The following is a 22,308-nucleotide window of genomic DNA, read 5'->3' as shown; positions in this document are numbered from 1 at the left end:
AATAATGAAAGAAATGGTTAAACTTGAAATTTAAATTTCATTAAGTATGGAAAATCTCCTCTAAAAATATTAATAATTAAACAAAGACATCAGTTTGAAACAATAATTCATCTAATAATAAAGTTGATTTTAGTGCAAGTGTTCATGGAAAGTAGCTGTGCAAGGAGATTGTGTCAAACTTCTATTGGTGGAGAGTTATTGTTGCATTGTAATGTTATCACTAGTACAGTTCACATTAAGTACATGATTTTTATGTGGGAGTTAGCTCAAGGCTAGTGACATGCAAGTTTCCTAGATAGATCTATAAGAGATCAAGCTAATCTGCATGTAGAGATGAGTGTCTGTTGGAAATATATTTTCAGGGAAGGAAAATGTTAACTTTTGTATTGTATATCCTGGTGAATCTTGCTTTTGTGACTGGGCATTATACTTTGTACACAATGCCAGTTTTAAAGTGATTCTAATGTCCTAGTATATCATATGGTTATTAGCATGCATTTGTCTTGTTCCTGTATTTATCATATGTTGCTTCTAGGAATGACTCACAGAACTTTTAGATTTCCTCTCTAGTGTAGAGTTTCTAGTGCAAGTGTTTCTAAAGCATATACTGCACTGAAGTTAAACCTTCCATTTTTATTGTAAAATGTGATATAGTTTATGCACTTAAATATTAAGAATGCTTTTTCTCCTTTATTTTCATTACATTATTCCCAGTGATCGTGACTAAACTATAAATTATGTTATCCATTAAACATCCCAAAAATCAGTACTGTGTAACAGGTATGTGATACTTCTGGGGTTGGCCTTAATATGTTGGGTATTTAAGAATTTTATTAACAATTAAACAAATATTTTTGTTCTTGTATTTCTGAAATACTCATTTTCAAATACCAGTATTTGGTGTAGATGGATTTTTATTTTTCTTTAGTGAGAAGTGTCTTAGTTTGTATAGATCTCTTCTGAATTTATTTAAATTGGTCATCTCTGTTGGTAATCTGGTTTTGTTTTTTCTACACCATAAAATAAATTCTGAAATTCTGTGTACTTGAACACTTGAGTTACTAAAAATAAAATTGGGTATAGAAATGTCTAAATCTGTATCATTAATGAACTTTATTATTTACTATATAGGGAGTTTAAAGTTTCTTATTTTAATTCTGTTTTCATTTGCATTTTTTCCACACATCAGCCACTTGGGTACTGATTTAATTTTCAGTGGTTTAGTTTTCTCTTCAGTATAGTGGATTGATTAATTTTTGCTACAATGTTATACTGTTGGGTTCAGACATTAACATGCAGCAATCAAGTATGATGCAGGTTGAACTGTCAAACTTTTTAAGCTTTGTATAAAGTTTAACCATGTGTGTTTGGTAACATTGTTATAATAAAAGGAAACACATGTGGTTTATAATCCTGCTATGTAAATTCAAGATCATTTTTTTTAATGGCAGAGTAGGTACTTGTATTTTTCCATAATGTAATTTAAGAGTAGAAAATGAATCAACATGTTTTTTCATGTGTAGATATAATGTATACAATATTTATGTTTATTAGTGTAAACTGTAAAATGTATAAAAAATGTTATTTTTTATGCAAGCAAAGGTGCCAGTTTTTATTTTGAAAACATTTTAATACCTTTATTAGTTACTGTCTCTCTTTCCCTCTTTTCAGAAAGATTCCATCTTGTATTACCCCAGTATGTGCTAAAAAGGTTTGCAATAACAAGTCGTGTAAGTGGATGTGGTTATTCTGAATTGATCCTTCAGACAGACAAAAATCATCATGGCTTTAACGAAAATAAAGCCCTCACAGAGAACTTACAATTGTCCTTTCTGTGAATACAAAAGTAAGGTAAAAAGAAGAATTGAATCACACCTACACCAGGAAACTGGCTACAAGACGTTTCTTTGTGCATTCTGTTCTGAAGATTTTATAAAGGAAGTTGAACTTGTGAAGCATTTTCAGAAAACTCACTCTAATGAAAAGGTCTCCTTTACACGTAGATCCATGCCTGAAATTGAAGAATGGATCAAGCGCTTTATAGATTTTCAAAGCAGTAAAAAAATACCTGCCAATTCACAAGTACATGAACAAATCTTCAAGAGAAAGTGCTACTGGCAGGTATTTCTGTTCCATTTGCAAACGGTTTAAAAGGGACATTGTAACTCTAAAGCGACATATTTTTAGTCACTTCCAGTATCGACCTTACAAGTGTAGGTATTGCTCATTTCAAACAGTTTCAGCATCTTTTGTAAGGGTACACATCCAAAACACTCACAGAAGAAAGGAAAAAGATTATAATATAGTCACTATAACTCGGATTGAAAATTTTGTGGAAGCAATCATTAATTATCAACGATCATCTCATTTTACAAAAACAAAGGTGAAACGCAATGAAGTATGTGATTTTACAGAAAGTGAAAAATTGGAGAAAAAACATAAGGAAATACAAGTTAAAGGTAAACGTCCTAACAAAAATAGAGTTCTAAAGACGATTTCACAATTTGAAAAATCTGATGATACACTGAAGGTCAAAATCATAAAAAACAAGTCTAGCACAGATAATAAAAATAAAACATGTAAAAAACAAGTCAAAAAGAAAGTGCCCATCAAAAAAATGAAGACCTCCAAAAAACCTTCTTTAAAAATAAAGATAAAGAAAAATGCACAAAGTCCATTCAAAAACGAAATATCACCAATGATGTCTACCAGTGAATCTCAAGTTTTAGAACAACATGCAGAGAAAAAAGATGCCAAAAAAACATCTGGAAAAAGAAAAAACATCAAAAAAATATGGGGTCAGAAAAATTACTCTTAGAAGTAATAGCAGAATGCCAAAAGATCTAAAACTTACTGAACATCTGATTATGTGCATCAAGGAAAAATGCAAATCACAATTATCAGCTGTTAAGCCAGTGTATCAGGAAGACAGCAGATACACTTGTAAGGAGAAAGAACGAGTCAGTCTACCTCAGTTAAAACTTCAAGCCCCACTAATAAATAATTGTTCAGAGCAGAAATTAAACAATAAAATAGATGAAAGTGATATATGCAATAACAAACAGTTGGAGCTGTTTGGAGGAAACAAGAAAAGTTTTGGATTTCATTATATAGCAGACCACAATTATACTATGATTGCTGAAAATAAGATAATGGAAAACAAATTCTCGTTTCAGAAAGTTGCAGCTAAAACAAATGTGGAAGAACAGAATTTACACACAAGACTGGAAGAGATGGAAGAAGTGTATGAAGAACCATTTATTACAGAACAATTGGAATTAATGGATGACTATGTACTTCTGGAGAAACAAAGTGATTTATATGCAGAACAAGTGAATAAGGTAGAAACAACTGACAGAAATGGTAAACAAAATATCTCTGGAGAAATAATCCAGGTATGTATTCGAAAACTGAAGCAGGAAACTGACATAAATCATGAAACAAAGAATGTCAATGGAGAATGGAAGAACCAGTCACTTAAGATGGAATGCCATAAAGCTTCACGTCTATTAAAACAATTTGATTCTAAAAGATCTGAACTCTTCTTAGAAACGTTAAATGAGGAAAAAGAAGAAAACAACTTTCAAAATAATTATGAGGAAGCTTTACATACTTCACAGTTGGAAAAAGTAAAGAGAAATTTAAAAAGTGTGAAAGGAAATGAAAAACGTTGTGAAATGCACACTCAGTTTTCATGTGAAGAATTAAAGGGAGTGAAAAAACATGAAAATGATCTCCTTGCAAAATTCAAATCTCCTAAACTTTTAATGGAAGAGCATAAAATAAATAAAAATATTAGTTTCAGGAAACAAACTGAAAAACATCCAGAATTAACACAACAATTAAATGTACCAGAAAACAAGCAGGAAGGTGAAACATGTTTGTTTTCTGAGAACAATCAAGGACATTTTGAAGGTATTATTGATTCTGAAAGTGAATTTAAACGTAGTCAAGCAAATGTTTTACAGTTCAGTGAGAAACAATGGCAAGACCTTAAAGATACAGTCAAATCAAAGCTTGAGATTAGGCTAAAAGATGCTGTAAAGTTACATGTAGAAGAGGCATATATGGATAATCAAGAAACAGTAAAACAGGCTGTCAGGCAACAAATAAAGAATAATGGTACAGAAGATATGACTTATCTGAATATAAAGGGAACATTTACTCACGAACGGGAAAAAGACTGCAGAAGTAAACGTCCAATATATAAAAATTATCTGAAATCTAAAAACCTTAAGCAGAATGAAAGGGAACAACGGCCTAAGAAGAAGATAAAAATTTCTGAAGAAATCACTATGCATGATGATAGTTGTCAAATAGTTGAAAATAAAAAAATTACTTTTACACACAAACAGGAAAACTTACATGAAGGAAACCTTGGAAACTTCATAAAAGTTAAGGATGTAAGACAAAATATGAAAATAAATAGTGCACAGAAAACAAGCTGGATGAAATTGAAACATTCATACAAAGGAGAAAAAGGGAAAAACTTAATGGAAGAGTTAAATAAAAATGTTCAGCCAAATCTTAACACCTCAACACAACAAGATGGAACCTCTAAAATTAAAGATATATTTCTACTGAATAATAATAAGTCACTAAACAGTGAAAATGACAATCAGAATTGTGAGTCCAAGGAGATTGATTTGAATAAGATTTACCTGGAGTTGCAAAATGAATTGAAAGATGAAACAGAAAAGTATTATTACAAGACAACACAAATGCAAAAATGTAGGAAGGTACAAGATGATCAGCTGGCTACTGATGGAAAGAAATCTGACAACTGTTATAAGAAATTAAAAAAACGAAAATCCACTACTGGTCAAAATAGATTTAAAAACAAAATTAAAAAGTTAGACTGTTCTATCGAGGAACTGCCAGGGAACAGTTACAGGAAAGTGAAGCATGACAGTGAGCCAACAGTAATGCATGATAGAAGACTGAAGAAATCAGGAACTAAAAAAAGTGAAAATCTAATTAAATGCTGGGAAAACGCTGAGAAGACGACGGCCAAGGTAGATGACCAGCGAGACGATAAAACAAGTGATTCAGTTCTGTATGCAAACAAGTCTGAAGTAAAATATAGGAAGTACAGAGATCATCAGAATAAAACCCAAAATGAAAAGTGGATTGATTCATGTGAAAAATTATCATATGTACCGCTCTATGATGTTCGAAGTTTAACAGGTACTTTCAAGGCAAAGAATTTGAAACTTAATGAAACAAAAAATATTTTTAGTGAATCTACAGATGTGAAATTTCCCTTAAAAAGTAATCCAATTCGAAGCAAGAGAAACAGAAGACCTCCTCAGTGTTTATGCTGCTCTCATGCTACTTATGAAGACTTGGTTAAAGAGTTCAAAAGTAGTCAAAGTCCAGCATGCCCTCGTATCAAAAGTGGTGAAGTAAATAAAGTTTGTTATGCCTCACCACATAAAAAGATGTCTTTAACTGAACAGTGTAATATATGTAAAATGTGCTTTCCTAACTTTGCTGAGTTATTGGAACACGTGATTACTAAGGAAAGGAACGTACCAGTCTCTGCTTGTATTTCAGACCAACATATTGAAACAACACATGAAAATAAAACTTGTGGGCCACTCGACTTTGCTTATTCCAAACTCAGCATTATACATAACAAAGAAGCGATAACTTCTGTTGCTGGTAATGTGTTAACACTGGAAAAAAACAAAGAAGCAATAACTCCTGTGCCTGGTAATGTGTTAAACCTAAAAAAAAACAATGAGGCAATAAATTCTGTTCCTGGTAATGTATTAAAACTGGAAAAAAACAATGAAGAGATTTCTCTGTCTGGTAATGTGTTAAAACTAGGACAAGACAATGAAGAGATAGTTTGTATGCCTGGTAATGTGTTAAAACTGGAACAAAACAATGAGGCAATAAACTATGTGCCTGGTAATATGTTAAAACAAGAACAAAACAATGAAGAGATTTCTGTGCCTGGTAATGTAATAAAACCAGAACAAGATTCTGAATGCTTTGTGATAACAGAAATAAAAATCCCTATTACACCAGTGAGCTTACATTGTTCTAAGGGCAAGGATTATGACTCAGCTCATGATAATTCAGATGAAGGAACACATAACAATATACAAAATCCTCTAATTGAAGGATACAGAAAGCCACCAGTTTTTTTTTCCTCCATCTCACAGAATGAACAAATGTTCTGTGAAAGTAAAACTTCAGAATTCGTCAAACACTCCGAGTCCAACAGATTGTCAGGATCTGTACAATTAAATTGTACTCAGGCTGAGAGGGCTAACCTGAAAAGTCCAGTTTCTATGAATGAAACAGATGACAGTGTACCCTTTTCTGTGTTTGAGATACACCCAGGGCCTCAAGTTTCTCCTGATGTGGATACTCCATTAACAGATATATCTCACAAGTCAGAAGTTCAAAGTACACCATCTCACAGTTCAAAGAGCCCTTTCCTAAGTGAGGGTCATGACAACCCACAATATGAGGTAAAAAATGAAGACAATACTAGTTTTCATACTTACATGCATGATGATGAAGATTTAATAGTTATTAACACAGCTTCAAACATTTCTGCATTAAAAATGTATGAAACAAAACTGTATAAGTGTTTCTACTGTAATGCAGGGCCTTCCTCTATACAAAAATTACAACAACATTGGCAAAAAAGACACACTGGTACAAAATTTGTTGTGAAGAATACATTTCTTGAAAGTCCTAATATAGAATACAAATGTTCGTACTGTATGACAAAGGAGAAATCGTTAGCTTTGGTGCGTTGGCACTGCAAGTGTTGTCATCCTAATCTTCCTGTAAAGTTCATTAAGACAAAATTGGTAGACTGTGTGCCCAAATCTGTACCTCGGAGTTATAGAGCTCAGAAGACTTGTAATTAGGCGTTATGTAACATTAATGTGTGGAAATATTGTTTTATTAATTCATACATAATTTTTATGGTTTTTGGTTCTCTCTATTTGAGGTTAAGGGTAAAGGATTATACATGCTTCTCGTAACTGAAAAGCTGTTACATACAGTTTGTATTTCATGTCTCAAAATTGGGTAAAAGATTGCCATACTTTTTAATTGTGGCATATTCTAATTCCTGAAAATGCTCGATACTAAATATTTATATGTATGTGTCCAGAATTTGCAAAATTTCCTTAAATCATTTTGCAACTTAGGTCTGTACGTTCAGTTAACCCTACATTATTGAGTTCCTTATATAAAAACAACAAAGCATAAGGACCTAACACCAGAGGTTAATGTTCATTTTTGAAATATGTCAGATACTGTGCTATTTTAGAGGCAAAATTTTATAACAACCTAAAGCCAGTTTTCTTTTCTCTTTTAGAGACTTGAATATTTCTTAATATTATGAGATTCATTCTTAATGCAATGCGACTTTACTGTAAAAACTAAAATCATAAGACATTCAAAACAGTATTAATCAGAACTGATTTATTGTTCTTTCCATGTAATTGTAAACTAAACAACTGTTTGCAGCTAAATATTATAATAGGTATTATGAATATAAATTATTGTGATGATTAGTCTGAAACTTATAACTGAGTTTTGTATTGATAACTTATTTTCTATGATATACTGAGCATATTTATATTCTTTATGAAGCAATTGCCATACATAAACAGTTTAACCATGTTGGATGCTTGATAAAATTACAGAAAAACGTTTATAAATTAAGGAAAATTAAATCACCATAAAAATGAAAATTGTGTTTATGGCGTAATGCCTAAAATATGTATTTGTTTAAAACTCAGTGTGTAGTAAAACTTCAAACATGCTAATATAAAGGGTTCGTTGATCCCATATTGTAAAAATCTTTAATATATTAATTAATATAAATGAACGAGAAAGAAGTCTGTGTGTGCATTAGGCAGTTATATTAGCCTGCACATTCCACGAACATAAATGAGCAACAAGAAACTGAATACATTGCTGAATTTGTGGATGAATGACTAGTTAAAACCTCATCCACACAACTTTACATTTGAGATTCCTCTGCTGGTAATAAGTGTCACATTTATGTATGCTCAGAGTTAAATCTAATTGTGAAAGATTCCATTATGTACATGTTGTTTTACAGCTGTTCATTTTAACTTCTAACTCCTTTTTTCTTTCTTTTCTTAAAATGTATTATGTTTTATGACAATTTTTTTCTACAAATTACCCACTATCTTGCATTTCATTTTCAAAAATTTTAGTCATATTTTCAGGTATTTCAATGTGACATTTTACTTAATCTTATCAGTGTGACACCTTCCAATTTTTTTCTTTGCACTATTTGCTATTTCCAATTGCCTTTCAACCTACATAGTATGATCTGGTTTGCATCTTTTCTTTAACCACCATGCTTTTCAACATTACCCATAGATATCCATCTTCCACCTCATTTTCCAGTATTTTCAATACACCCCAGTGGCTCAGCAGTAAGTCTGAAGGCTTGTAACACTAAAAACTGGGGTTCGATACCCATGATGGGCACAGTGCAGACAGCTCATTGTGTAGCTTTTTGCATAGCTTTTCTCTGGTACACACTCGGATGAGTGGCATACAAACAGTCATTGCATTCGACCGCACTCCAACTCATTAATTCGAGCAATTAACATTCCTCTTTCTTAAACATCAGAGGCTGGATCCAATGCATGCTCTGCACAAGCTGTGAAATTCTAGCGTGTCATATTTGATGGGGTTTGTCATATGTACAGCGGTCACTGGAACTGCTACCAGCTCTGGACGAAAGGGATATATCCAGTCTGCGTTCAACTGCACATTTGCATATTAATCCGTGCGATTAACTGTTGTTTTTTATTTTGAAAGACATTCTGTTCTCACTGCTGATGCCCCCCAGTGGCTCAGCGGTTTGTCTGCGGACTTACCGCTAAAATCCGGGTTTCGATACCCGTGGTGGGCAGAGCACAGATAGCCCATTGTGTAGCTTTGTGCTTAATTCAAAACAACAACCCTCACTGCTGATGTAGCAAGTTTCGGGTAACTATACTGAAATATCGGAAAATGCATCGAACATCATTTACTATAGTGTGGGTTCGCCTGTCCTTTGAAGGTCGATTCTTCCTGATACATCATAAAAGACCAAAGTAGTTTCAATTTATTGGAACTGCAGTTTTGGAGGAAAAGTGCTGTCTCAGGAATGGTGTATCAAGTAGACAGTAAACAGCAGGCGTTGGGTAGTTTGAATAATCAGAAATGGTAATAATTGGAAACACTGGTTGATTGTTTCAGATAAATCAATCATTTTAATTGTAATTTTGATTGATGAATCATTTTATGTGCCACTAGCCAATGTAAATAATACTGATTGTTAATATTGTTAATCACAAATGTTTTAATATTTTTTGAAGTTTACAGAGCAGCCCTGATTGACAAACAGACCTCTCATTTGTTGTCCTTCAATGTTATATGTCTTTTTTACATTCTACACTTTAATGGACTTTTTTTTTGTTATTTACATCAGCATGTGCAACCACCTCTCCTGAGTAGGCTATATTGTGCTATCTTAAAGTCATGACTTCACCTCCTTTTGAAAATGTGGTCATAGGCTTTTTTTTTTTACCATCTTCTCCTGCACTATTCTTTAACCACTATTTGTCCCATCATTTCAGTTACTTGTTACTTCTGAAACAATGGTGGTTTCCAAGAGTGATCAGGTTCATTTACCTCATCCATTTCATATTTGTAGCTCTCACCCAGACAGACTTCTGTAACCTGTTCTTTTTGATGCTGCTTGATTCCCTCTGAACCAATCCTCATCCTCTGGTCTTGTTGTCTCCAGAAGTATAAAACATAACAAAATACAAATTGGATAGATATTCTTGTGACAGGTTGAATTTCATATTTAGTAAAGGATGACTTGTTTTTCTCGCATACTAAACTATTGCTAAACTAATAAGCAGCTTTTATAACAGTTGATGGAGTTATATTTGATGCATGGAGAACCACTACAATCACAGTTTCTGTTGACAAGTCTCCATTAAGGTAAGCCAGCCAGTAAGGTCTCATTCCCAGAACATTTTCATATGCAAATGGAAGACAAAAGTGATATTTATTTTAATGTCCAAAACTGGTACTTCCCTCTTTTTTTCCCTTTATTTCAAGCACTCAGTTCACCAGACAAGGAATTTGATTTGGTCAGAGAAAAATTTAACAGAATATTGGAGTATTAGCTTATTGTCCATTTAAAAACCATAAACATATGCATTTGGATTTTACAAAGTTTACAAAACTTTGTTATCAGTGTTATTAAAATGTTGACAACTGTTTGGTTTCTGATTTCACTGTTACCAATGTATAAATCGGTATTATGATGTTATATGTTTTCTGTGAAGTAATTGTTTCATAAGTACATTTTAGTTTTCATAGTGGTATATGCCCTAATAATATAAAAAGAAACAGAAAAAAAAAACATTATAAGCAAGAGTTACATGTAACTAAACAGTAACACACTATATGAATATTACAAAGAAATGCGTGTTGACATGGAAACTTTGTGTTAAAAATGTGTGAAGTGTTAGTCTAGGTATTACAAAATATTAAAAAACATTTCAAAGTTGTAAATGAGTATAATCACCAGTGCTACTTATTACTATGATCCAAATTTTCAGTAAATACTTATGCCAAAGTGTTTAATAATTAAGAAGAATGATTTTGGTATTGTACTATCAACTGGACATCACTTAATACCCATGACAGTAAAGCAAGGCTTTTTCAATTGCTAGAAAAAGTTACTATTGGAGACCAGCAGCTCCACATCAGGTTGAAGTACTTGGTTATATGGGGGTGCATACATTTTTATATAGGATTTTGATGAGCATCACATAATTTTGCTTGATCTGTTCTGTTAATGTATGTATTGATGTACAATTTTAATTTCAAATAAAGTAAATAAATTAGACACCAGTGAGAACAAGACAGAAAAGATATTTGTCCATGTGTATTTGGTTGTAGTATATGTAGTCAGTTACACAGCAACACACAAACATACATACTGGTACATGAAGAGAATCATACAATTTTCTTCTCTTCTTGTATTAACATTGCTTTATCAATACAAGATGAATAAACAATTTACTCACTGAATATCAATATCTGTATTGTGGCCCACTGTGACTCTGTTTTTCACAAATGGTGCAGCAGTCATCTGTTTTTTTGTCCAATCAAGTTTCAATAAAAGTGTTATCCAATAAACAAATAATCTTGAATGACTTAAAAATAGGTTCTGTAAAGTCCTGGATGCCTGATCCAAGGAAGCACTGTTAAAAAGAATATAATTTTAGATTTCCCAAAAATTGAAAATGTTAATGTAATGAGGTTTTACAATGTTGCAGTACCAATAACCTAAATAGAATTATTTCACCATAAGTAGAAGTTTGCTATATTACTTTTTCATCTGAAGAAATCATGTACTCATTTTTAAAATAACCATTCTCTTTTCACATCATTCCAACCAAACTACTTGCACATGTCACTTTATTCTCATGCCTGTCTTGTATGTGGTTTCCATACGTGTGAAGTAAAAAAGAAAAGTTAAAGTTGATTGTTTTTATTAGTGTAAACAAACAATTTTAAAAATCTTGACTTCAAAATGAAATCAGGTTTAATTTTGAAAGTATTACAGTTCTGGCAGCCAGAAACAATGAATGTTGCAATGGTTTTGACAGATTTTTGCTGCATATAGAATGACATGACAAATTAGTACATTATCAGTCTCTGGTACTTTTTTTCCTACATGTATTTGTAAACACTGTACTGTCATTCAAGAAACTCAATATTGATGTACTTGCAATCACAACCTTTGTAGTGACTGCCAGCACTAAATTTGGTATGTGTGCATAACACCACATAAAAATATGGTCCAGATGCTTTGTTGCAAGTTGTGTGATGAAGCTTTTGTATTATTCTTGCATATTTTTTAATCTGTTACTTGGGTTGCCAGTGCATTTCCTTGCATTAGTTTTGAAAGATAAGAGAATTTGCATTAGCAGTTAAAACAAGTCTCCTTCACCTGAAAATATGAAATATGTTAGTGCAAAGAACTATTGAACGTGTTTTGTTTCATATCATAAGAAACAGAACACTAATAATTTGAAGTACTATCCTGAGTAGGGTCAATTTACACTGAGAAAATCACAGCTTCCTTCACCTTAGTTTTTATAGTCACCTGAATAAGCTGTTGAATTGTTGTGGTAACAGTATTGACCGTTAAGGAGAAGAAACACCAAATGGTTGCCTTGACAAAAAAAAACTTTAAAGCATGTGCAGCCTTTGCTTTATTTCCATTACATACAGCTGAATACACACTTGATCACTTTTACAGTGTCACACACACACCAGTACTTTTGACCTCTTCTGCACTGCCCTCATCATTTAGATATTTGATTATAATTATTACAGAATGACTTGTATTTTCTTTTAGGGCTTTTTTTATTATTCAATACGTTGATGTGTGTAGAGATGGGTAAAGTAGTTAAATAAAGACTTTTGTTTGTGGAATTTTGTGCAAAGCCACTTGAGGACCATTTGAGTTAGCTGTTCCTAATTTTAAAATGAGAGTCTAGAGGAAAGGAAGTGAGTTAACACCATGCACATGTTGGGTGTTCCAACGAAGTAGTAGGATTTGCCCATCGTTCTTAAAATGCACCCACAACCCCAAAGTACGAAGCGTAGATTTTTTCTTGCAACATTTGAAAATAGTTTCCTTTAGCATTGGATTTTTGTCTTACGTAAAAACGATCTTCAGAACTTAATAATAAATAAAAGGGGAAAAAAATACAATAAATATTAATTTGAAATAAATATGACAACACTGACCAATTCAATATTTCGGAGTTGTGGAAGTATAAACGATTTTAATTTGTTGTCAAATTCACATTTGCTCATCACCAGTAAAGAAATTTTATTTATAAAGTTAAGTCTTAGACACCGCTATTTTTAATTAATTAAAATTAATTAATCATCAAGGAAAGCTGATAAAACGCTAAAATTAGTACATATCTATCTACGCTGTCTGTTTGTTTGGAATTTTGCGCAAAGCTACTCGAGGGCTATCTGCGCTAGCCGTCCCTAATTTAGCAGTGTAAGACTAAAGGGAAGGCAGCTAGTCATCACCATCTACCGCCAACTCTTGGGTTATTCTTTTTACTAACTAATAGTGGAATTGACCGTCACACTATAACGTTCCCATGGCTGAAAGGGCGAGCATGTTTGGTGCGACCGGGATTCGAACCCACGACCCTCGCATTACGAGTCGAACGCCTTAACACGCTTGGCCATGCCAATAATTTACATTAAAAAACAATTAAAGGAAAAGAAAATGAGGAAAAACATGGCGCATAACGACAAGACCAAATCGTAATCAATATATCAAGTTCGCTGGTGAGGTACAAAAGGTGGCAAGGAATACGAGTCTACACTGTTGGGCCTCACTGTTTAAAATATTCTTTAAACCTAATAATACGAGATTTAGACTAATATTGTTAAAATACTTCTGTAACATATTTACTATTACACATTTATTTTAATATCTACGTTTGTTTCAGTTTAATGCATGTAACGCATATTATTAAATGTGTATTGCACAAGTTTCGCCTGTTCTATAAATTTGTAAAAGATTCTAGAAAGTGAGAATTAATTACATATGTTTTACGAAAACACGAATTGTAACCCTTATCCTGTCTGTAGCATCATTTATGTGTAGAAGTCAATAAAAAATTTTTTAATCCTAGTCCCACAATTTGTAGGCCTATGTATTGGCAGTATGTTTACGTTGTTACGTTATATTGGGTAGGCCTAGGTCTAACCGAACGTGTTTCGAAGATAACCTTGTTAATATGAGATTTGGGATGGGCGCAATAAATTATGAATAAATTACACTTACCTATAAACCAACGACAAGATGTGGCGGTAACCAAGTTTTTATTTTTTTTTTTTTTTTAACGTATACTCCCTAGTATCACGCCTGTGTATTCACACTATGGCCTATCACTACCGTTACCGCGTGCATACCAGGACCACAACATGATCAGAAGCACTTTCGGGTAAATTGGTTGAAATTACTAGCAAACGTGAGCAAAAGTTGAGAATGTGATGTTCAAATTAATAAATGCAAACCAATGTATACTTTTCCTTCCTGAAAAAAAAAAAAAGTAACATAGCTACCACTCCCGAAACAGTACAAAATCATCCAGATATATAATTTGGCTAGAAGATTCAACAGGCTCAATAAATCTTCAGAACTCCAAATTTGCAACATATACTGAGTAGCGTGGGCCTACGCCGCTAATTGGTTATCGACTTTTAGACTTAAAAACATCGAGTCCTCTATATTAGCAAACCAATTTTTGACTGCTGTAGTCATACCAATCCAAAGTTTTGGTTGTCCAGGTACGGCAGAAAGAAGAGTAAATAGGTTGTTGAAACCGGTCTTTAAATATAAGAAAGCCTTTCTTTATTCTAGCTACCTTCCGAAAATATTTCTTCTAAAACTTATGCATCTTTTATTTTGTACTAAGAGGGGCTATCAAAACCCCGTTCAATCCAACCTTTAGTAGTAGAGTTTGTTCTGGTTTGTTTTGAATTTCGCGCAAAGTTACACGAGGGCTACCTGCCTTCCCTAATTTAGCAGTGAAAGTCTAGAGGGAAGGCAACTAGTTATCATCACCCACTGCCAACTCTTGGGCTACTCTTTTACCAATGAAAACTGGGATTGATCGTGACGTTATAACGTCCCAACGGTTGAAATGGCGAGCATGTTTAATGCGATGGGGATTCGAACCCGCGACCCCTCGGATTACGAGTCGAGTGCATTAACTACCTGGTCATGTCTAATAGTAGAGATCCAGAAAGCATTTCACTAAAAAGTTAAATAAAGGTACATTTTTATTTTATTTAGTATTTCGGCTTTCCAACTTCATCAGGGTTAATATATACATTTATATAATAGTTATTATTTTCATTTTTCTTACTTTCTAAAAAATTTCTGTGGAACGAATAGTTCGATTACTATAGAAATATTTCTGGATTATTTTTCTTTATGTAATAAACGAATATTCCCTCAAGATCGAGTATTGGTGGTGGGATTAAGGTATGAGTTTTGGAGCAAATTACTTTTTACACGTCAAAGTCACGTGCAGATTAGGATTCATAGGTTTTATTTTCATTTTCTTAAAAATCTGTTTGGAAAAGACAAAAATGGCTACCCGAAGGACTCTTCACTTTGTGTTTAAAGTTGGTGACAGAAATGTCACAGTACATTTTTACAAGAATATTTTAGGAATGAAGGTATGTTTAACAACAATGGTTCGGGGGAAGCAAGTTTGTTGCTACTATAAGCGATATTGTGCTAATATTATAGTAGTTGTTAGAAATTAGTGCACCTCAGATCGGTTGGTATGGGTATTAACACTTTTATTGATAAGGTGATGACCCAAGGAGGTGAACTAATGTTTCTGAAATACATTTTTATTTCAAGTGGGTTTTTCGTCATCAAGAAATATTAGTTCATCGCTAATGTTGTTTAACTTTAACAATTACGAAAAAATCAGTTTCATTTTGAGTAAATTTTGAAACTTGCTTCATTTTAAGACGTTACTATTTTAAATCATTGCCTGTATTGTGTATAGATGTGGTAGAGTAAGTAATGTAAAAAGTAATTTTTTCAATAATTTATTTATTGTAAAATTTCTGAAAAAGTAAACGTGTGTTTTTAAAAAAGACTGAAAAGCTGAAAAATAGTATTATCAGTGGTAATAGTCTTGTAAAATAAACTTGTGCATATAATACTTCTTGTTTGTGTTATCATAATTGTTTTCGATAGAATTAGTAGTGATCATTTTCTCTTTGATTGTTAAATTGACAAAGCCTCACAGTATTTCGTTATGATTAAAGAGATAATAATATTGTAATGTTGCTACCAGTGTGCTTATTTTCTAAGCATCATATAGTATATTACTAACTGAAGTATGAAGGGCTTGTTCACTTGTCATTATTTTTTCTTTTCCAAAAGAATAACTTGATATTTCTTTCATGTTTCTTGTTTTTAATGTTCATTTTCAGGTATTGCGACATGAAGAATTTGAAGAAGGATGCAAAGCTGCTTGTAATGGGTAAGATGAAATACATTATAAATTATCGAATAATCAAACATCAAAATATTACCAAAAATTAGTTGATTGTATTATTATTAAATTGTGTTTGTTAATACATGGTAGCTAGATGGCTAGCAGCTATTTACAGATTTTCAAATGCTAAATACTTGGCAGGCCAAAAATTTGAATATTAATGAGCTACAATGATAATGATGATGATTAATGATAATTTGGGTTTGATTTCACACAAGTTACAAATGAATTTACTTAAATCCAGGTTGTGCACTTGTGGGTTAAGCCACAAGACACCAACTGAAGGAAATTTACTTAAATAATTCCCTCGGAGATTTTATGAAATGACGCATAAAACTTTAAATAAAAATATTTAGATTTTCATTGACATCTACAATTCCAAGATTATTTGGAAACAACTCTGTGTTAAGAGCATTAAGTTCTTAATTCTGGGAGAGCCACCATTCATTGATTAAACCATCCACAAGATTCATAATGATGAAAATGACAACAAACAAGTTACCTGTTAAGTAAATATGTGAAATACATTCAGACAAGGTTCTGTTTTTCTAACTCATTTAAAACGTATAATATATCCTCTAACGACTGTTATCTCTTCATTCAGTTTTGCTATTTCTAAAAGTGAATTCTCGTTTAACGTAACTTTTTTTATACATCATTTACTAATATGTTAGACTATAGAAATATAGTAATGATGATTTACAGAGAGTTTCTACAGCAAAAAGTTTTCTATTTGTTCTAATACAGCCATGTTTGGTGAGTGGGTTTAGCAGCAATCTTGATCACTTGGGAATTTTCAGATAACAGGTTTAGCACCAAGTCCGATTCAGTGGAAGAGCTCTGGAATAAAAGAAGTGATACACTCATTTTCTGGTGTTCGTCCAATTTCTCAACAAGTACAGTACAGCTATTTCCCAAGTTATTCCATCGTGTAATTTGTAAACTTGTATCCCTCAACGAAACCCAAACTATATATTAATTAGTTAGCCGAACAAGGTGTTTAACACCAGTCTTTTGACACATACTTTTTCACTTGTGGCTTTTGATAAAGTTCTACCACTCATCTCTTTATGACAATACTTCTATTCATTTATGATATCATAGCATTCATTCTGTTTTTCTTTACCATGATCTTGTCTGTTTGATATTTATAAGAACTGTTGGTTTGTTGTTTTTCATATTGCACCTTTGAAATGAATCTCAAACAGTTTGCGTTTTATTTAGTATCTTACCTTTCCTTATTTGATCATCTGTTCTCTGTTAGGTTTCTATTATACATTAGGCATAATCCATGTTTTTCATTTGACTGATGTATACGTATGTATACATGCATAAAAATGTAATTTGCAATCCATTGAGCATTTGTAGTTTTGACAAACGCTTCGGTACTAAATCATAATGATTTTAATACTAATGATAATTTTGGAAAATTCATGTATATAAATGATATAAGTTAACTTATTTGAAACTGATCAGTATTTATAATCATGAAGTAATGAACAGCCAGGTGTCTAGTATTTCAAGGATCATTTCTGTTAACTTGTAGCCAAGTACACACTAAACAACAATGATGATCACCAAATTATTTATTTTTTCAGTGCTAGTAATTCACTACTATTATGACTTCTGGTAGACATTTTCAGTGTTATTTTGTAGTTTATTTGCTTCAATGATTAAATTAAAATTTAAATTATGTTCATTTATTTTCAAATTGTGTTGAGTTCTTAGTATTTTAGGATAGTCCAACTTGTGGCCATAGGCGAATAAGTGAAGCCAATATTAAGTTTGATGAAAGCATCAAATCTGATACACTAGAATTTAAGGTAAATACATTAAGTTGCTATTTTAATGTGGCAGTTGTCAGTGCCTTTAGAAAAATATACTAGTTAATGTAAACTCATTTTGAGTTGTGTATGCTTTAAATAAATTTTTATATCGGGTGTCCATAAATTATTCATCCCATTATAGGGTTTTATAAATTCTTTATTTTATGAGCTACCTCAAAACCGTTTGCAGCAATTAATAACACAACTCAAGAATTTTCTTTTTCTTTTTGTGTAACATTCATGTAAGACATGCTTCTTAATGTTTGGAACAAAATCATCTACTGCCTTGATGTTCTGCATGCTACCAGTGGGGCTCACATGGAAGGTTACTGAATTATTGACTGAACTAGTTTACTGAATTAAAACAAAAGAATTATTGAGTTGTGTTATTAACTGCCACAAACAGTTTTAAGATAGCTTATATAATAGACAATTTATAAAGTCTTATTGTAATGTGAAAAATATAAGGACACCCTGTATTTTAATTTTCATAGAGTTGTCATTTTCAGTTTATTATACATATCATTATTGTTGTTTATTCAGACCTTATGATGGTAAATGGAGTAAAACCATGGTTGGTTTTGGACCAGAAGATAATCATTTTGTTGCAGAACTAACGTATAATTATGGAATTAATCAGTATCAGTTGGGCAATGATTTCCTGGTAAGTTAAGAAATAATACCATGCTTTTAAAGGATGGATTTTTTTGATTTTTTTTTATATTCATACAACATTATGCATTGGTATAATACGTATGTTACTCAGAGGTGCTTTGAATTAGGCAACAAGCAAATGTGATTTTTTTAAATTTTGATAAAGACATCCTTGGAGTTAGCTAATCCTTTTTTGTTTAGTTGAACTGAAAATTTCCTTAAACTTTATCATTGAGATATTATTTACTGAAGTGAGGGTGATCAACTATAAATATTCTAATGTTTACAAAGGTATCAATGCTGTAGTGTGTTGTCTGCACAGATACTGTCATCATCATCACCATTTTAATTTTGTTTACTTGCAATTGGCACTAGTTATTATAAATAATGCTTGTAAAGTATTAAAGCACAAAATACCATTACATAACATTTTGGGAGCAATCAAAACAAGCTTAATTGTAACCTAAATTTGAGGTACTTTTTTCAAACCTACAACTTCCTAAGTTATTATCTGCTGAACAAAAACATGGATAGTTATAAATCATTTAGCAAGAAGTTGTGTTTTGGTGAATCATTAAAATGGTGATGATGGTAGTATCTGTGTAGACTGAATGCTATAGTAGCACTAATGTTCCAATATCTGTATTTTCAGTAAAAATGAGAGTTTATAAAATCCAACTTCTGAAATTTTATTGGGTTTCTATATAGTGAAATTTAAGAACATTCAACAGTATTCTTGGCATAATATTGATTCAGTAAATTTTGGAAGGTGGCGACTTAAATTAAAATCAGGTTATGACTAATTTTATGAAGTTAAAACACTTCTGTGTTAACATTGTCATTGATGAAATGGATCTTTGTGCTCTGAGTAATTTATTTCTTTAGCCATCTAAGCAGTGTACAGTTGCTAGTGGTAGAGCAAATTGGAATTTATAGGTTGTACCACATAAGTATCGAATATAAGTCTAAAGAGATTATAGTTTCCTTATGTAGGTCAGGTTTGGAATATTGTGCTCAACCTTGGGTTGTTTACCTCAGGAAAGATGTTGAATGATTCTAAAGGGTTCAGAGGAGTGCTTGTAGGATAACACCTGAGATGGAAAAGTTGTTGTACAAGGATAGGTTAATTTCTCTGAAGTTAGTTTGTCTTGAAAAAGGAAAAGCTTGAATAGATTTGACTGAGGTTTTTAAGATTATTAATGGAATTGATTTTGTTGATGAGTCATATTTTCTTTGTAATTAATAATGAGATTGGTCAAATGAAGGGAGACATATAAATTTTGACAGATAGGAGATAGTTTTCAGCTAAGACAGTCTTGCTTTTTCTAATAGATTATTATTTTTCTTTCGTAAAACTTGGTGTATGTGACAGACGAAATGGACAAACAGGTTCCTTGCAATCCTTAAATTTTACATTATTTGTTACATTAACCTGGCTAAGTAAAGACATGAATCAAGTGAACAAAGCTGTTGCTAAAAATAAAATTATATAGATTTAAATTTTGTACAGTCTGTTGCCTAATGAAGACATGTTTCTGAATAAAAATACTTATGATAATCGAAAAACAAACCTGGTACTAAAGATAAAATTTTTGTTGCATTATTTTTTGTTTTCTTATGTAATATATATAAACAGGGCATCACAATCAAGTCTCAAACTGCTATAGAAAATGCTAAGAATTTAAACTGGCCAATCAAGGAGGACAATAATTGCTTTGTGATTGAAGCCCCTGGAGGATACAAATTTTTTTTGATAAACGATTCTCAGCCACAAGAGAAAGGTATTTGGTTTCTTATTATTTTGAGAGTGAGTAATTAGTCAACATATTTTACCATTCAGAATGAACAGAAGCCTGTAATTATTCATTGGATCGACTTCACAGTAAGCTATCAGTGAATTACTTTTGATAAATGCAACCAGTGGCTAACAGTCGTAAATTCTAATTGATGCTCCATCCTTGTAAGAGTAGAGTCGTATCTTTTGAGCCCATAATAGTAAAAACATATCTTACTTTGCTTTTGTTGTTTTGCTTTTTGTCATTTTTCACTATAAATAAATTTTATTGTGATTCACTGCAGAAAATAATTAAAAGGATGAAATGGAGTTTATGATAAGTTAGTTGTGACAAGCCAAAAATCAATATTCTGTCTTAATGTCAATCATTTCACACAGTGAAATGTAAATCCAACATCTGATCACCTATTATGACCAGTCAAGGGGAGTAAGATGTTTGTGAATAAAGTTGTACTGTTTGTGTCATATTTATTAGAATAAGAACAAAAATAGACATTCAAAATAAACATAAATACACAAAATCTTAAATTTATTTGCAGAAAGTGTCCAATTTCAACTGTTTCGTTTGTTTAATGGGCTTTCTCACATGGTTAAAAGAGGATGCCAATTCTACGACCTTTTCATAAAGTACATTTTCCTCCTTTGTTTTTGCATACAATTTGAATTATTTAAAGAGTAGAATTTTTCACAAATATATTTTTACAAATCATGAATCTAATTTAACTGCAAAAATAATGACAGCAGAAAAAAGAACAGAAGATATTTAACCAATACTTACTGTTACAAAATGTTTGAGAATTCATTAATATTTAATCAAAAACATTTTTCTGTCTTACTCTGTTTTTAATCCTACTTGTTGATAGATGAGGTAGGTGAAAGATAGTTTTCCGTCTGCATTATGCAGGTTCTGCCATATAGAGGACCTTTTATAAGATAAATCTTAAGCTAATGCTGCAAAATTTTGATGTTTTCAGTTTGTACAGGCTTCCACCCTATGCAGTTTCTGGCTTGGAAAAGTTTTACTATGTATATTCTAATTTGTGAAAACTTTGTTGGACTACAACTGAAATTGGCTAAGATGATGAGTTGCTGTAAAAATTGAAACTTTGAGGCATGTTCAGTTTCTACATCATTCTTGTATTGGCTTTATGGATAAAATAACGGTCATCATCTACATTTACCCTCATTTGTTGTTTTGTTGCTTGTTTATCATTTCTGGTATTATCAACGTTCCCCAATAACATTGAAGTTTTCATCTTTCTAGTAGCTTATCTTATTACTTTCAGAAGAAAAAGCAGCAATATTTATGTTATTGAATGTTGTGTTTTGAATTTAAAAGCTATTTTTTCACAGATCCTGTCCAAAAAGTTACACTAGCCAGCTCTAATTTAAAAAAATCATTAGGTAAGAACTGTTTTTTTTTAACTACTTTGTCTTCTTTTCTTTCTTTCTTTCTCTTTTTTTGCTATTCTTTATAACTCTTTTGAATATTCATCATTATTCCTATGTTTAAAAACTGGCAAAAATTTGTTGGTGCTCTTTGATGGTCACTGACCTCTTGCCAGCCAACTATAGCTAATTTTGAAGCTTTGTAATCTTAAAGAAAAAAATGTTTGATTATTTATTAATTTTTTATGTATTTTATTCTTCTTGTCCATTGAAGAAGATCGGTGCTGCTTTATAAAAGTGCAATTTAGTTTAATAACAAATTTAGAGCGTAATTTATAAATATATTAGAAAAATTCATAAGTTTATGCTATTTATTACTAGACATTTTATCGTAATATTTATACTGGTGATTAGTACGATGGTGGTTAAAATCCATGTGAACAGGAACTGAATGAGATTGTTCAATCTTAGTTCATTGTAATTGTTGCAGTAT

The 22,308-nt window shown here is 31.9% G+C and overlaps 1 protein-coding gene across 4 annotated transcripts in view; it reads left to right on the top strand.

Moving 5' to 3' along the window:
* LOC143253755 (uncharacterized) overlaps window positions 1–22,308 on the top strand; it is a 70,623-nt gene that overhangs the window by 23,016 nt on the left and 25,299 nt on the right. For all 4 annotated transcript variants that reach the window (XM_076508074.1, XM_076508073.1, XM_076508075.1 and 1 more), the window contains exons 4-8: window positions 1,672–6,485; window positions 16,087–16,136; window positions 18,521–18,641; window positions 20,268–20,412; window positions 21,780–21,830. In XM_076508074.1, coding sequence (XP_076364189.1) covers window positions 2,736–6,485; window positions 16,087–16,136; window positions 18,521–18,641; window positions 20,268–20,412; window positions 21,780–21,830 — 4,117 coding nt within the window. In that variant the 5' untranslated portion in view covers window positions 1,672–2,735. The remainder of the gene's footprint in view (window positions 1–1,671; window positions 6,486–16,086; window positions 16,137–18,520; window positions 18,642–20,267; window positions 20,413–21,779; window positions 21,831–22,308) is intronic.

Source organism: Tachypleus tridentatus, chromosome 6, assembly GCF_004210375.1.
Source record: "Tachypleus tridentatus isolate NWPU-2018 chromosome 6, ASM421037v1, whole genome shotgun sequence".
Classification (NCBI taxonomy): domain Eukaryota; kingdom Metazoa; phylum Arthropoda; class Merostomata; order Xiphosura; family Limulidae; genus Tachypleus; species Tachypleus tridentatus.
The sequence above is the reverse complement of the archived record's forward strand: the minus strand, read 5'-3'. Positions and strand labels throughout refer to the sequence as shown.